Consider the following 16814-nt stretch of genomic DNA (forward strand, 5'->3'; position numbering starts at 1 on the left):
GATGAGGGATGATGTAGAGGATGAGGGATGATGTGGAGGATGAGGGATGATGTAGAGGATGAGGGAGGCTGCAGGGGATGAGGGAGGCTGCAAAGGATGAGGGATGATGTGGAGGATGAGGGATGATGTGGAGGATGAGGGATGATGTAGAGGATGAGGGAAGCTGCAGAAGATGAGGGATGATGTAGAGGACGAGGGATGATGTAGAGGATGAGGGAAGCTGCAGAAGATGAGGGATGATGTAGAGGATGAGGGAAGCTGCAGAAGATGAGGGATGATGTAGAGGATGAGGGAAGCTGCAGAAGATGAGGGATGATGTAGAGGATGAGGGAAGCTGCAGAAGATGAGGGATGATGTAGAGGATGAGGGAAGCTGCAGAAGATGAGGGATGATGTAGAGGATGAAGGAAGCTGCAGAAGATGAGGGATGATGTAGAGGATGAGGGAAGCTGCAGAAGATGAGGGATGATGTGGAGGATGAGGGATGATGTAGAGGATGAGGGATGATGTAGAGGATGAAGGATGATGTAGAGGATGAGGGAAGCTGCAGAAGATGAGGGATGATGTAGAGGATGAGGGAAGCTGCAGAAGATGAGGGATGATGTAGAGGATGAGGGATGATGTAGAGGATGAGGGAAGCTGCAGAAGATGAGGGATGATGTGGAGGATGAGGGATGATGTAGAGGATGAGGGATGATGTGGAGGATGAGGGATGATGTAGAGGATGAGGGATGATGTGGAGGATGAGGGATGATGTGGAGGATGAGGGATGATGTAGAGGATGAGGGAAGCTGCAGAAGATGAGGGATGATGTAGAGGATGAGGGATGATGTAGAGGATGAGGGAAGCTGCAGAAGATGAGGGATGATGTGGAGGATGAGGGATGATGTGGAGGATGAGGGATGATGTGGAGGATGAGGGATGATGTAGAGGATGAGGGATGATGTGGAGGATGAGGGATGATGTAGAGGATGAGGGATGATGTGGAGGATGAGGGGGGCTGCAGAGGATGGGGGATGATGTGGAGGATGAGGGATGATGTAGAGGATGAGGGATGATGTGGAGGATGAGGGGGGCTGCAGAGGATGGGGGAACCCAAGAGGATAAGAGAATCCATCTGCTAGACCACAGACACTGGAACTTTATTATTTCTTCGTACAAGGTAGAAAATGCACCTATCCCCCCACCCCCAATCCCAGATTACAGGGGGGCATGGGATGCCAAGATGTGGAGGGCAGGGCCTGTATGGGACACTTCCCACAGGCAGAGAGGCTGGACCAGGTTCAGAGCCCAGGGATCTCCCCACAGATGGACAGCCCCATGAAGGATAGCAGCTGGAGCTCAGAACAGGAGTCTGGGTCCATTGCCCCGGCGGTACCTTCAAGAGGAAGGATCCACACTTTAGAGAAAGAGTCAACAGGGACATGGGGCACCTGCACTGGATGAGCACTCAGGCCAGCGGATGCCCACCCTGGCCCCTCTCCCCTGGCCCCTCTCACCGGCCCTCGCTGTAATCACCTCTTTTTCTTCTCCTATTCCCTTATTGTGCTTCTTAACCCCTTAGCCCAGCCTGCACTGGTTCTCTCCTGTTCTTGTGTTTTGAAGAACTCTGGCTTGTGGGTTTAAGACCAAGGTTTAAGAGAGGGATGCCAGCCGTTCCGCTGACAGCTTCTGGACCCCCAGGCACATCTTGGGTGTTTTAGCCTCTAGCTAGGTCAGCTCCTTGGGTCACTGATTTCCTCCCCACCCCCACCCTGGCCCCCATCAGGGCTGCCAGCCACCTCCTGCTACTTATAATAGTTAGGCTACAGGCACATTAAGAAAGAGTAGGACCATGGACTCCAAAGTCACTGTCCTTCCCCTCCAGTGGGTGTGGCAAAGCTCAAGTCAGGGCTGGGTGTCTATCAGCCATCAAATCCCAAAGGCGTCTATGGCTGCTCCCCTCCCACCACGAGCCTTGTAAGGAATCCCCTAAATCCCAAACCATGCGACTTTCCTTTCACGGGAGAAACAATGGAATGAGCTGTCATTGCAGATTGCTGATAGGTCCTGAAACTCCTCCCTCATCTTTTGACTTATGCATCACCTCGTGTTTCTAGCGGTGAACACACCTTCCTTTTGCTGCCGAGCAAAGTAGGTGGGGACCGCTCTGCATAGGTCTTTTACTGGCACTCCGTATTGGGCCAAGTTTTTGATTCGATTGGGCAAAACTGTGTAGGTCAGTCCGCGCGTGGGTGGGTAGTGACCGGAAGCCTGAAAGAGGGGGCGTCTCAGATATGGCATAACCGAGAAGGGGTTCACAGACAAGCTGTGAAGGTACGTGGGGCGATTCAGTTTCCAATCCAGAGTTGGTTTCCTGGTGTCTGTAACTGCAATGTTTTATCAAACCTCAGGAGGGCGAAAGAGACTGGCAAAATCTGGACGCCGTTAGCCTTGGGTGCTTTCTCATCTAGAATGTTATCACCGATTAATTTAAAACAGTTGGGGGGCAAGCGGGGGAGGGCGGGTGGACAGGAAACCGGGAAAGGGAAGAACATTTGAAATGTATATAAGAAATACCTAATTTTAAAAAAAAAGGAAAACAAATTTGTTGCGTTTATATTTCGTCAATTTAGATGAATGGGACACTTTTAACGTCTCTTTTAAAGATTTGTGTATTTTAGTTTCATGTGTAGGAGTGTTTGAAGTTCCATACTGCTGTGAGTCTCCTTGTTGGGGCTGGGAACCAAACCAGGACCCTCTGCGAGAGGCTCTTAACCTCTGAGCCATTTCTCCACCCACAACTTTTAAGACTAGCATAGCTTTAACACACTTTATTTTTTTTCTAGAGTTAGTACCGCCATCCCCCAGTTCTGAATGCTGTCTAAATGTGTTGATATTTAGGCAAAGTCTGAATAGACTCCATGAGTTGCCAAGGATTTCCTCCTGGTTTTTAACATTTCTCTTAACAGTTCTCTTAACAGTTCTCACTAGAGAGGGTAGGCAAAATTTTCAGCAGTCTTGGGCTTAATGGTAATAATGGCATGTATGGGGAGTGCGTGCGTGTGCGAGTGCATGTGTGCGTGTGTGCGTGTGTGCGTGTGTGCGTGTGTGCGTGTGTGAGGCGGGCCAGGAAAGGCAGGAAGAAGAGAGACAGAGGACATGAAATCATTGCAATGTTTGCATCCAGTCACTCGTCTTCTCTAGCACAGGTTGGAGGCTTTGGGAGTGCCTCTACATGAGGTCATTGTGTGGGTTACTGATTGACTCAGTTGTGATTAGCTTTGATGGGACACCAAAGTCCTTGAGTCCTTTGAACATGTTGTGATTGCATGGCAGGAAGAAGAGACATGCATGGCGTTCCTGTGAGTGAGGCATCGTCTGAGAGAGTGGCTGTAAGTTACCCATAGTAGACACCCATCAGAGAGAACAGGACTCTCTCACTCACCTGCTTGCCCACCGCCTGGGTAATGTCGTTCAAACTTGGGAAGGCTGCTGGGTCCATCTTGACCAGGACACAGGCCATCTTACTAAAGAGCTTAACTGCCAGGAGGGCCTTAAAGCAACAGAGAAGAAACCTGTCTTCAGTGAGCCTCGGTACTAATGCTGACCTCAGGGGTCCAGTACCCTGATAGCCTGACCAAAACGCAGAACATCACAGAAGGGCCGCACCCCGGATGCTAGAGCATAGGTAGGATCAGGAGCTGTGGGTCTGCTCCTCCTGGTAAAGGTTTTGTCTCCCAGGATATTCTGAAAAGTTAACATTAAGGTGTGTGTGCTTGACTGGGTAGGACTGTAATACAACAATTTGGATGGTCTGCTGCTTAAGGGCTCTTAGGGGCCTCTGTTGCTGTTGTTGTTGATGTTGTTGTTGATGTTGTTGTTGTTGTTATCTGTAAAACACGAGGAATAGCATTTCTTCCCTGGAGTTATCATGGAGATGTGGCAAGAGCTGAGGTCCTCACTGCCTGAGGGAATGTCCTGTAAGCTGCAGGGGGCTCTCTGAGTAGCCAGGGGAGTTGGGAGGTCTACACCAGGACTTGGCTTCTAGAGCTAGGTCTGTCCTACATGTCCCTTCCTTGTTATTTGTTCTTCCTGGCTTGGATCACAGCTGCAGTTTGCTGACTCTGGGTCTGACAGGGCCCTAGGCACAGCTGAAGAAACTAAGCCTCTAGGTTAGTGGTTCTCAACGTGTGGGTTCTGACCCTTTGGGGGTCAAACTACCTTCTTCATGGAGGTTGCATATCAGACATTTACATTATAATTCATAAAAGTATCAAAATTACAGTTATGAAGTAACAATTAAATTATTTTATGGCGGGGGGGGGGTGGTCACTGCTACATGAGGAGCCATATTTAAGAGTCACAGTATTGGGAAGGTTGAGAACCTGGGCTCTAGCAGTAATTCTGCCTTTCTTACGCCACCTAGTGGCCTACTGTGGAATGTTTCATTAAGGAAATTTTTTTGCTTGGCTTCTAATAGCGTCCATCAGAGATTCTGGGAATCTCTTTGGGAAATTAAGAGTCAGGGAGGTGGAGAGAGAGAGAGAGAGAGAGAGAGAGAGAGAGAGAGAGAGAGAGAGAGAGAGAGAGAGAGAGAGAGAGAGAGAGAGAGAGAGAGAGAGAGAGACGGGGGGAGGGGAGGGGAGGGGAGGGGAGGGGAGGGGAGGGAGGGAGGGAGAGGGAGGGAGGGAGGGAGGGAGGGAGGGGAGGTGTTAGAGGAAGACAACATGGTGGACATGGGGAGGGCAGAGAGGACACTTTATGTCTATTCTGAGTTAACAGTGTGGTGGAGAGAATGTGACAGAGGTGGGTGAGGAGGACCTGGGTAGCAAAGGGCTGAGTGGGGAGGGTGGGTGTTGACTCTGTTTCATCCTTCAAAGGAGCACGGGGTAGGAGAGGCAGCTTTCAGGGCTGTTTTGCAGATATGGCAACTGAGGCATGCTGGCCAGAAGAATAATCTCCGTGGTCACAAAGCATTTCATTAAAGAGTTTGGCTGAGGCACAGGACTTCCCTTCCTGATTATGCGCCATCCCAATGGGACTCATTACTGAAGGAGGTGGTAGCTCATGGCCATATTCCTTTAAAATATGGAGTCAAGACAAAATAACTTCTACAGCACAGCCCAGTCCCAGAGGGCGACAGGGAAGATGCTTCCGTTTGAACCGGACCAAAGAGTTCTTTCGCATGGTAATAAGTGAGTTCCCATCTTACGTTCTTGTAGTCCACGATGCCATTCCATTCACTCAAAACGTTGTCATCCTGGATGCTGACCATACCTCGGAAGGTATCAACATGGATGGTCTGGGTCCCCACAGAGCCATCCAGAAGATGACTGTCACTAGTGTTCTAGGAAGAGCAATCAACCATGAGTAAAGTCAGTGGCCCCAAGTGTCTACCTGTCCATCCCTTGCAGGGTTAAGGGGAATCCATGAGAAACTACAGGAATGTCAGCCCTGGTTATTAGCTTTGAAATGTTCCTGCCAAAAGACATAGGCAGGCCGGACCCTCTCTGCCATACTCACCATCAGGGCCAGGGTTGGAACTAGAAAGACGGTCACAAGAATGGAAGGTGCAATCTGAAATGGAACAGAGGTCAATGCGCCTTGTCCTTAGCCTCTGCTGAGCTTAGACTCCAGGGTCTGCCTTGCTGGGGCAGAGCCTCTGTCAAGGGTCTACAGCGTCTGCCTTGCTCCATCGCTGTAGGGTTCCCAGGTGTGTCAGGACACTGTAGCTGACTGTGCTCACACGGGCTGTGCCTGCCGCTCAGGAGACAAGGTTCTGTCAGTCACTCAAGTCACTTCCACTGTCAGTCACTGATAGATTTAGCCAGCCTGACAGTCTCTGGTCAGCACGCAGCCTAGACAGCTCTAGCTCAGATCCCCACTCTTCCTTTGTTACCGGCCTCTCTACTTCCAGGGCTGGGCACATCCTCTGCTCCAGCTCTCGATCCGAACCCCAAATCTCACAGTCAGCTCTGCTCCACCTCTGCCCACCCTCTACCTCTCTGGAAACGGATACCTCCAGGAGTCCTTTTCTCTGAAGTCGCTTACCTGGTCTAAGAAGAAAAGATTATCCACTGTTATGTGCATACTATAAAATTATGTTACGTGCACCCGGGCCTTAAAATATGTGACTTGCTCTACGTGGTGCGCTCTACCCTTAGAGGGAGTTTTCTGAGACAGACATTGATGAAAGAATAGGGGGCTGGGATAAGCTAGCCATAGTTTCTTGAGGCTCGCCCGGCACAAGTGCACATCATGTCAAGAGGAATCGACAGACAGGGTCCTCCCTTCTCTGCACATCCTTGAAAACTCAGCATCCACTTTCAACTGTAGAAGGGAGATGGCCCTCAAAGGCGAAGGAAGCGGCCGTCTCCACAAGTGCCAGCCCAGTGCAGTGCTGCCTGCCGCAGGCACAGAGCAGCAGAGGGTGAGGCTGCTTTTTAGACCACTGGGGGCTGGGCGTGCTCTCGCCTGCTCTGAATGCCAGCATCTGGGAGACTGACATGGAGGGTTTGGGAAGTTTGAGTGAGGCAAGGTAGCCTGGACTCTACAGAATGAGGCCTTGTCTCAAAAAATCCAAAGGAACAAAAACACAGTATCCCAGTTGGCGCCACATGTATCTAAATCATCCCCCCCCCCCCAACACTGGCAATTTGTAAATAAGGAAAACCGTTGCAGACAAGACTCTAGCCTATGAGTGTCTACCTAGCTCCCAAAGAGTCTTGACTTTTAAGAAATTAGTTATTGATTCCGTTAGAGAACACCCTTCACTCAGATTCTCCAAAAGCAGAATTGCAAATGGAAGGTTATATGCCGAAATCATGGTCTGAAAATTCTATCTGGGTTAATTTGCACACTTACTGGGGGAGGGAGGAGCCAGACCTCCTTGGCTGGTCTGACTGTGAGAAGGTAACCATTCGCATTCAAAGGTAACAATGTACTCACAAGGTATCTCATGTTGTCTCTCTTCAGCTAGTGCAACGGCATGCATAATAGTATTCTCTGTGACTCGTTATTTCCTAAGTCCAGTTTATATAGCCCTGAGCCTCTCAGGTCTCACTATAATAAGGGTCTTGGGAAGTCGTTATCTACAATCCAGAAACTATTGGGGGAAAGCCATTTATGTGATTGCGGTTATCATTTCCTTCTACTAGGTCTGAGTGTTGTTCTTTCTCTCAATAGCTCGACCGGTTCCAAGGCAAACACTGGATAACAATAGGTCTTTGTGACCGGTGTACTCATGACCTTAGCCACTATGTAAGGGGTTATAAGCTACTGATACAAAACCAAGGTGATTGGGGCTGGGGATTTAGCTCAGTGGTAGAGCGCTTACCTAGGAAGCACAAGGCCCTGGGTTCGGTCCCCAGCTCCGAAAAAAAGAACCAAAAAGAAAAAAAAAAAAAAAAAACCAAGGTGATCACCACTTTTACTTCTTGGTTTCTGAAAAGTATTTTTTTCCTAACAGTGAGGGTAGGTTGGAGAAACCTGGTAAAACCCAAGAGACAAACTGAACTACACGATTAGATCGATTGGCAAGCAGTCTGGTTCCTCCCTCATCCGAACATAGATCACACATCTTGCTTGGCACTGCCCTCTGCCTCCAGCAACCTCACATCTATTCATTTCTTCAATGCCCCCTCTGGCTAATTGAACTCAGGTCCCAAAGAACTCTCTGATGTTTGGTCCAGTCATGTGGATTTTCTGGTTTTTCTCTTCATTTCAGGGTACTTTTCCTACTAAAACAAACAAAACAAACAAAACCTTTGACCTGCCCCAGAACTCCTGAACATGAGGAGCTCTGACCTCACACAGTGGCACCGATTCAAGTGCTTCCACACATTGTTATTCTCTCAAGGTCTCATTGGTGGTGGCCCAGACGTCTGGATGGAACTCAAAATCAATAGGGTCAAACATTTCTTCAGAGAGGATTACAGAGATGCCCCTGGGCATCAGCTTGATCAGAGCAAGGGAGGGAGGCAGGCAGTTCAGTCCTGACTGGGCTCAGTACAATTTGGCTATGGGAACAGCAAATAGACAGCATATGAGTGCAAACTGCCAAGTCCCTCAGGGTTAAGATAACACCATAATCCTATCTGCAGTGTTCTTGATACTTTCAAAACATAACACACAGCCCACATATCCAGCCACCACTGTCAGCAAGATAGATTATAGAAGAATAAAAGGAAATATAACTTCTTGTTTATAAGTAACTTATAAATAGAGCTTGTAAGTCAATACTACAGTCTTGATTTCAGCTTCGTAGTGCCAGCCGTGTGGGTTGGGAGGAACAGCGCTCGCTGTTAACCATTTTGCAAATGGAGACAGACAAATAGTGCCAACCACGTTCAACTCCTACCTCTGTACTAGCCAGGACTATGACTGCACAGCTAAAATCTGAGTTCAAGTCTCTGGGCTTCCAAAGATCAAGCTATAAGGATTTCCTTCCAACCACAATGCCCTTCAGAGTTGATTTATACCCAGCTGCAGATTAAAAAGGCCAAAGGTTCTACTTCTGTGTCACCACCCATGGTCTTCTGTTTTTAGGATTACTGTGTGAACAGCTAACTTCATTCCAGTCTCTCTCCAAGTGGGGAGCAGAAGCCATTCAGTGGGCAGCCAGGTACCCCTCCTCTTATGCTAAGGAGCAGAGAAACCAAACTGCAGGTAGCTGTGTCCTAGAGGGAGAACCATTAGACGATCCCAAATAAGCTTCCATTCTGGAAAGACCTATGAAAGGACACTAAGCTAGGGCTCCAGACAGGAAGGAGACTCTAGACTGTAAAGAGATATGGAAAAATGGCCTCAGGGAATCAGAAGGCCATGCAGAGGCAGCAACGCCTGCCCTTCACCAGCATCCATCACGAGGAGTCGCTAGCAGTCATTCAACCTTCTTCTCCTCGAGTGTTCAGTGACACCAGTCTGGACTTTCGTTCCCTACTCACTGGAGTCTCTGTTGACTGATGAAACAAGGCTGTAAGGGAGTGGCCAAATCCATTCAACCTCGGGCTCTTACTGAGCAACGATGTTCACTAAGATAAAGTTTAGAAAGTACCTCCTTTTGAACCTACATACGGTTTTTCGATGCTCCTCAAGCTCTTCCAGTCCTCGGTATGATTTGACAACTGCTGCCCTTTGGCTACTGCCTTCAGACTCTTTCTAGTCTACCACATACGCTGAGCACATCTGGCCCTCCGTCTTCCCCACGTGCAGCCCTGGCTTTGCTGACTAGCCCCTGTTTCTTCCTTTTCTGTCTTCTTCAAGCCATGTTTGAATACCATCGCCCCCCACCAACACCTCCAACCTCAATGCTTGCCTTATTCCGGGTAAATATTTTTCTTGTAAGTATAGTTCTCGGCCTGTCACCCTTGCGTATGTTTCCATCGGGTTTTATTTGCTTGTGTAGTTGTGTGACCAGGGCATTAAGTTGTATATCGATGTCACTCGACTGCCACGTCTGTAAGTTAGAAATTGCGTTGTGTTTTCTGGTGTAACTGCAGCACCACGTATGTGGAGAATACTTACTCCAGAGGAGGGATTTGGGAATCAATATGCTAAATGGCTGAAAAAATGGATTTTATGTAAGATTTTATCCATTTGTCACGGTTAAGGTTTTTTGTTTGTTTGTTTGCTTGCTTTTTTTTTTTTTTCAACGTGGCACAAACTAGAGCTATCTGGGCAGAAGAATCTCGACTGAGGAAACGCCCTGCAAGTCTGGCCTGGAGGCAAGCCCATTGGAGCATTTTCTTAATTAGAGACAGATGGGGAGGGCCCAGAGACCCTTTCTTTCTCAAGTTCCTTTTTGGTCACAGTGCTTTCTCACAGCAATAGAAACCCTAAGGCACCACGTTTGTGCCTCCTGGAGTTCTTAAGCGGTGTCTGGTAAATAGTACGGAGCAAATATTTGCTTAAGTCAATGGCAAATAGTGAAATTGATTCTTTAATGGCAGCGTGAACAAGGAAGAAAATTAAAATATGACTATCACAGCCCTCTCTGTAACCTCGGTTCAACTGAGGCTATCTGAGAAACATCGTCAATATTTTTGCCTGCAGACCTGCGGGCAGGAGGGGGAGGGGAAGGCCAGACAGGCCGGGCATCGGCGATGCCGTTTGCCCTTTATCTCGCATCCTGGAGCCCTGGCAGGAGTCAGATCCTTTGCCGGATCCCTGGTCCTGTTGGTGTTTGTTCGGTGCACTTTGATCCTCCTGGATGCACACACTGCCTGCTGCAAACCGGGACCATTCTTGTCCATGCTTCACAGTCCCCAGCCTCCGTCCTGATGCTGACGTCTATGCTAGCCTCTGCGGTGGTACGATGCTCCTCTTCTCAGCTTTGCAGACCCAAGTGCCCATCGCCCAGTGAGGCTTTCCTGTCGTGCATACTGCTCCCAGTTCCTCATTCCAGGCAGAATGTAAATCTCTAACCCTGCCCTGTCACAAGGCCACCAACATACCACTGTCCTGTGACCTTCGTGCAGGTGCCACTTGTTTTATATTCCTGTTTCCATGCCCTTGAAAAGAACGTTTCCATTAAGTAATCACTCCCTTCCTCTGTTCAAAAGCCTCTGGGGACTGCAAGTGTGCTTTCCGTCTCTAAGGGCTTGACTTATTCTGGACGCTCCCTATAACTGGGACCCTGCCGTCCGTGACTTTTGTGTCTAGAGTCTTTCCTACTTAGTGTGTTTTCATTTTAACCGTGCTAGCATTCACCAGTACTTCATTTCATTCTGCTGTTAATATTCCTCTGCGTGCACACATCACAGGGTACTCCTCTGGTGCTGGGTATTTGATTGCTACTGCCTTTGCCCTTGTGAATGGTGCTGCTGTGAAGTGTAGGTGTGTGCTGGTCAGAGTGCTTGCTTTTAATTAACATGGATTTGTACTCAGGAGTGGAATTGTTGGGTTATGTAGTAATTTTCAGGTTTAACTGCTTGAGACACCACCAAACTGTTTCCATGCGGTTGAACACCGCTATGTTACCAAGGGCTTCAGAAACCCTACACATGTGGGATTCGGTTTCTCCATATCCTCACCACACTCAGTATGTTTAGGGTATAATCTTTCTGATATGCATAACTAGATGGTATCTTTGATTTTGCATATTTTTAGCGAAGGAATATATTTAAAACATTGTCTATTTGGGGTGCTTTGTGCAAGCACTGGTGTGTACAGTCATGGATTCGCTTGTCTGTTGAACAAGCGTTCTTTGACCATCTTCTCTAGAGAGGGTCCTGGGTTCTATGCAGGATGTAAGATGAGGCATTCACTGAAAGCTTTCTGCCAGCTTGAGGCAATGAGATGCTCCCCTCGGTGTGAATTTGCAATCGATTCTGTCATTAGCAGTTCTGCAGGGGGATGAGGAATGCTAAAGAATGTGAGGACTTGGCCTCGCATTATTGAAGGAAGATGGCAGACTTGGCTGGAATCCAGGAGCCAAGGTCCTGAGAGTTCACGAAATGCCATTGTCAACTTCACAATTTCGTCCAGAACGAGCTGTCAGCTCAACAAGAGAGGACTTGCTGGTGGCCTCCCAGCTTCTCTGAGGATGCACCTGCTTCAAGGATCTGGAGTGCAGTCTGGATGGTGTCACAACCACTTGATCTTCCTGTAGGTCTGGAGTTGGGGGAGCTTCTTCCTATCAGCTCTTAGGTGCTAACTTGAGCTGGACCTTGGGTCAGGCTTCTCTCCCTGCATCAGCACAGCCCTTATATGCCCTTTATAAGGGTCCAGCCTGACTGTGTTGAACAGTTCTGTTTATTCCCTAAATGTAGGATTGGGAATTATAAGAGATGCTTTGATCGAACTTGTTAACTAATTACCAGCAGGCCTTAATTTGTTCCCTCTCCTTTCTGGGTGGACTTATACATGGCTGGCCCTGAATTTTCAATGGCGTGCCCTCCTTTTGTTTGTTGGGTTTGCTTTTCTTGTTCTTCAAATCAGTTCAGCTCATGTCACATTAACAGATATATCTGAGCGTCTGCAGTGTGTTTGGCAACTTGTCAGTAGAAACTAACTGATCAAAACTTTCAAACCTCCCTCCGTGTTTACACAGCTTCTGAGTAGACTCCACCTTCTCTCCCATTTCCTCTCCTCCCCCACACAGCACAGTCTCCACTGTGTTTTTTTTCTATTTTCCCTTCTTTTAATAAAAATCACTGGATTATTTCTATGAACAAAACCACACATTCCTTACGTTCCAAGAAACAAAAAAATAACAGTCATGAGAGAAATAAGACAAAAATAAGCCCCTCTCCCAACACCACACGGATCTCTTTCTCTCCTGTGTCAGAAGCCCGGGGAGTCATGGTGCACACTGCTCTCTCCTTTCTCCCTTGAGCCTGCGCAGTCAGGAGTGCCCCTAGACACTCCAATGAGTGCCTCTGTTGATCCTACACATGGAACAAGCCCCAAACCGTAAGTATGGTGGTCAGCTCTCAGGCTGCTCTCAGCTGAGGGACCAGAGCCTCTTGATACCTGGAGCCCCAGAGCCCTCAGAAGGCCTCCAGGACACCGCAGCTGTCTGGCTTTTCACTCTCTCTCTTTTCCAACTCTGTTGCAGACAGGAGGCCGTGGTCTTTCTTCTACCCATCTGTGTGTAGCCCACTTAGTGATTCCATCCAGCGTCTGCCTTCCAACACAGCTCCTGGTCTGATGGCTCCAACTTACTCCCAGCCCTGCCTCTTTTTGGCCTCCAGACTCACACGTCTAACTTTCTACTTGATATTCAATTATATAAGCATAATCATGTTTAAATGGGCCTCTCTCGCCATTTCTCTCTGTTGCACATGCACACACACACACACACACGCACACACATGCACACACACACCTGCTACCCCCAGCCTTTCCATCACCAGGCAGATGACTTCTCCTCCATTCACTCAGGCAATGACTTGAGTTGTGGGTGTGAATAATGAGAGTAGAGAGTGGGTGTGTGGAGTTCTGTGGGTATGAGGGTATGAGGGTGTGGGAGTATGGGAGTGTGGGGTTAGGGATGGAAGTTAGAATTTAAGATCATTTCTTATTCTCTCGTAAGACAATTGGTAGGAGGTGGTTTGATCATCGGTTTCCATTGTCAATTCCGTTACAGTAAGGAATGCCCAAGTCTTTGGTGAGAAGACACTTCTGGATGAGTCTGGGGCTTTGCCAGAGAGTATTAACTAATGAGAAAAGGCCAAGATGGATGTGGATGATGTCATCCCAGCCTGTGAGCCGGGATCCAGGAGTGAGTAAGAGGGAGAAGGCGAGCAGCCTTGGTTGGCACTCTTCTCCTGTGTCATGGTCTGATGAGATCTGAGCAACCTTGAGCTCCCACCACCACAGACCCACCCAGAGCCGTGTGAGCGACAGTGCCACCCACACCACAGGGCAGCACCTCCACGTCTCTCCTGTTGTGATGGATCGAAGATCCCCGAACCCTGAGCCCCGGAGAACTGTGCTGTGGCTGCTTCTGAAGCCATTCTACCACAGGGAGAGAAGAGGCTAACACCGTAGGAAAGGGAGGCTCGCTGACTTCAGGGTGTGAGCATGATGGCCGGGCCTGGGTTTTGTGAGCATCCCATGCTGGGCCTTGGACGTAGGCAGGGACGTTGAGTTAATGCTGTCTGGTCTTGGGACTACACAGCTTGTGTGCATCCAAATGGTTCCGTGGGTACAGGCACTGCTCTGCATGGTAAAGTGGCTGAGACGGAAGTGGAGTTTGATAAGCAAGAGCTTGCCAGAGGGGATCCTGAGCTATTTTCACCATCAACCCAATGGAGGTGTTAATCCTCTATCTCGATAACGGTCTGTGGCACTGAACTCTCCTGCAGTCGAACCACTGTCAGGCGGGCCCCCCTGCTGAGGAATGTCAGAATCAGGCAGGAGGGATAGACAGTCCAGGTTCCTCACCAGGTAGGCATAGGGGGGACCATGAGAGCTCTGAGTATTTTATTCCCCAACCCTGCTGCTATCATACAATAGGATAATGGCAAGAAATCAATGTTGGTCCTGATCATAGGGTGGGATTTCACGACTCTGACTGTTTAAGGCAAAGTCAAACAAGCAAGAACAAAAAACAAAAAACAAAAACCCAACCAAACAAACAAACAAAAAAAAAAAAAAAAACCAAACCAACACAACAATCCCGTGACCTAAAGATAGAGTTGGGCTGGCAGATAAGTATCATCAGTGCATTGTTTTCTTTAAAAATAAAAACTCCATGAGTTCAAGGCCAGTCTGCTCTACATATTGAGTTCCAGGACAGCCAGAGCTACATAGAAAGACCCTGTGTCAAAAAATAAAAATAAAAAAATAAAAGCTTGGGGCTGGAGAGATGGCTCAGGAGGTGAAGGCTAATTGCTAACAAGCCTGAAGATTTGAGTTCAATCCTCAGAAGCAACATGGTGGGGAGAGAGAGAGAGAGACCTGACTCCCATGAGTTGTCTTCCAATCTCCACGAGTGCCTGGTGTACACATGCACACATGTGTGTACATGCACATAAATAAAAATACATGAAATTTTAAACAAGATGGTGCCGTTGCTAAGGCCACCACGAGGTTGTGTTATTCTTACACCATCTTCCTTCCCTGTGTTTCTTACTTCGTCAGTATCGTTATGAGTCTGACATCACAGCGGCTTTGTGTGAAACACAAAGCAACTAGGGGGCACAGTCCTTGTGAAGATGAACTTCCAGAAGTAAATTCAAGTCAAACAGATACATGTGTGCCATGTCTTGACAACTGGTTTCTAATGTATTGATCTTCGCTTCCCCTCATGATATATTAGCATAAGAATTTTGTCTAAAAACCATTTTATTCTTTGTTCTTTTTTATTTAGGAGGTAGAACGCCATATCTTTGTTTCACTTTTACTTCTTTGGTTATTGTTATGATTTTGATATAAAATGTCCCCTCCGAAGATTTAAGAGTTGGGGGCTTCTCCTCTACCTGGTAGAAGCACCTGGAAGCCATAGGAGGCAGAGTCCCAACTGGAGGAAGTGGGCCCATGGGGAACCCATCCTTCCTTTGGGGCTCTGTCCTGTTCTTGCAGGGGGCGCCGATGTGGGAATAAACCTAGTGGAGAAACAGATGGGATAGAGAGCGAAGTGCCATAGGCTTCTGCGACTCCTCGAAGAGTCCTGATTTACCATACACGGTGTAGGATCTGAGATGGCTCCCGGCGCGCGGGTGAGACAACACAAAGGACCCAAGGCCAGGGTGGTGGCTGCTTCTCGGGTCTTCACTGAAATCTCTCCAGGTGACCGGCTCTTCTACAAGCTCATGAGCAATCGAGTCAGATTCAGCTAAACAACATATGTTGCGCACCATTTTCCCTTGAATAAACGTACTCTGGCTAAAACACTGTAAACAAGCTTATGTACTAAACAGTGAAGTTAGATCTGCGCCCGATGCTGGTCTCCAGAGTTCAAATCCCAGGAGTCTTCGTGGGCTCCGCCTCCACATTCTCTCCATTTCCCAGTCCCGTTCCAAAGTCTTGGGTCAGATTCTCCCTCACTCTGGCTTCCCTCCTTCTGCCCCCTCCCCATCTCCTCTCTCTTCTGTTCTTCCTCTGCCCTCTCTTTCTTTCTCTTCCCTCTCCTCTGCTTCCTTCCTTTCTTCTTCCCCTTCTTCACTCCCACTCTCTTCTCCTTATCAGCTTCCAGGAGATGTGAAGTCAGCAGCAGCCATGTTTTCTCTCTTCAAGACCCAGAAGTAACTGGGTAAGCACTGAAACGATGTGGGGGAATGACACCCCCACCCCCTCCCCCCCCCACAACTCATTTCTGGGGGTTTTGTGAATCTGAGATCAAACATTTCTATAGAACATTCTTCTCTTCCTCCCTCCCCTTCCCTCCTTTCTCCTCCTTCCCTCCTCCATCTTACCACTCCTTCCTCTCTTTTTGACTTCCCATATACAATTTTCAACTCTTTGCCGAGCCCTGTGTACCATGGGCTCCCTCAGTACTACCAGAGAAGGATTGGTTAAGACTTGATTAAAGAGAGCCGTGTGGGATCACAGTGACAGGCCTGCCTTGGGCATCATCACACTGGCTTTGGAGGTTGGCTCTGGCATTTGAAAGTTGACAGGAGGTGACAGGTTGTATCAGCAAGTGCAGGTGACATTAGAGCTATTACATTTGTCTTTGAAGCCTACCATCTAGAACAGCAATTGTTTTGCCTTTTAGGCAAATTTCAAATTGCACAGAGGATGTCCCTTATTAAAGCAACAGTGACAGGACAATTCCCTTTTCATTAGCACCTCGGTTATGACCCCCCCCTCTCGAGAGGCTACCACCATGGTTGGCTGACGTGTGTCTAACCGAACATTTTACACACATGTATTCAGAGGCACATGCATTCTCACACGTGTCTATGTGGTCTGAAGTGCTTCTGTGTCTCTTGTAAACAGGGTCACATTTATTTCATCACACTGTCCCTTCATGGTGCTGGGGAGTGTACTGGTATTCTTGGATGTGTTTCGTCCTCCTACGTCTCTGCTCAGTCAAGACCCAGGATGGTTTATGGAGGCCCTCATCATCCACAGGAAGCCAATGTTGTTTACCCAGATGTTCACTTGTCTATAAGAAACATCTCCTGCTTCTGTCATTCAAATGGATAAAAATCCATGATTATTTTGCACTTTCTGGATTATTAGTGAAGATTTACAATTTTTATAGGGGACCCTTTTCCTTTCCTATGAGGTTGGCTTGTATTTATACTTTGTGCCCTTTTAAATCAGCACTTAAAACTTAGTCTATAGAGATCATTCACACACACACACACACACACACACACACACACACACACACACCCTTATTTTTTGAGTGTCTCTCTGTATAACCCTGTATGACCT

At 48.0% G+C, this 16814-nt stretch overlaps 1 protein-coding gene and 1 long non-coding RNA gene across 3 annotated transcripts; one reads left to right on the top strand and one right to left on the bottom strand.

The window, feature by feature from the left end:
• Positions 1–1117: 1117 nt before the first annotated feature.
• Positions 1118–7136, bottom strand: Gkn3 (gastrokine 3). 2 transcript variants are annotated; one of them, NM_001447424.1, is made up of 6 exons: positions 6930–6989; positions 5505–5558; positions 5194–5328; positions 3427–3534; positions 2111–2252; positions 1119–1377 (listed from the first exon to the last, which is right to left on the bottom strand). In NM_001447424.1, the coding sequence occupies exons 1-6, from the start codon at positions 6939–6941 to the stop codon at positions 1283–1285; spliced, it is 546 nt and encodes a 181-aa protein (NP_001434353.1). In that variant the 5' UTR covers positions 6942–6989; the 3' UTR covers positions 1119–1282. The 2 variants fall into 2 exon arrangements, with proteins under 2 accessions (XP_087515366.1, NP_001434353.1); XM_087659240.1 differs by lacking the exon at positions 2111–2252 and having other exon boundaries at positions 1118–1377; positions 6930–7136.
• On the top strand, positions 3294–14764 carry LOC147994948 (uncharacterized). Its single transcript, XR_015686782.1, has 3 exons — positions 3294–3669; positions 11322–11588; positions 13072–14764. It is a non-coding gene; the product is annotated as an uncharacterized LOC147994948 (long non-coding RNA).
• The last annotated feature ends 2050 nt before the right edge of the window (positions 14765–16814 follow it).

This window comes from Rattus norvegicus, chromosome 4 (assembly GCF_021556685.1).
Source record: "Rattus norvegicus strain SHRSP/BbbUtx chromosome 4, alternate assembly SHRSP_T2T, whole genome shotgun sequence".
Classification (NCBI taxonomy): domain Eukaryota; kingdom Metazoa; phylum Chordata; class Mammalia; order Rodentia; family Muridae; genus Rattus; species Rattus norvegicus.

What these genes read in the sequence shown, in the direction of transcription:
- Gkn3 (XM_087659240.1), bottom strand. An exon ending in TTCCAACCCTGGCCCTGATG is followed by an intron (nt 5,329 to 5,504) that starts GTGAGTATGGCA and finishes TGCTCTTCCTAG; the next exon opens with AACACTAGTGACAGTCATCT. An exon ending in CCCAGGCGGTGGGCAAGCAG is followed by an intron (nt 1,378 to 3,426) that starts GTGAGTGAGAGA and finishes TTCCTCTTGAAG; the next exon opens with GTACCGCCGGGGCAATGGAC.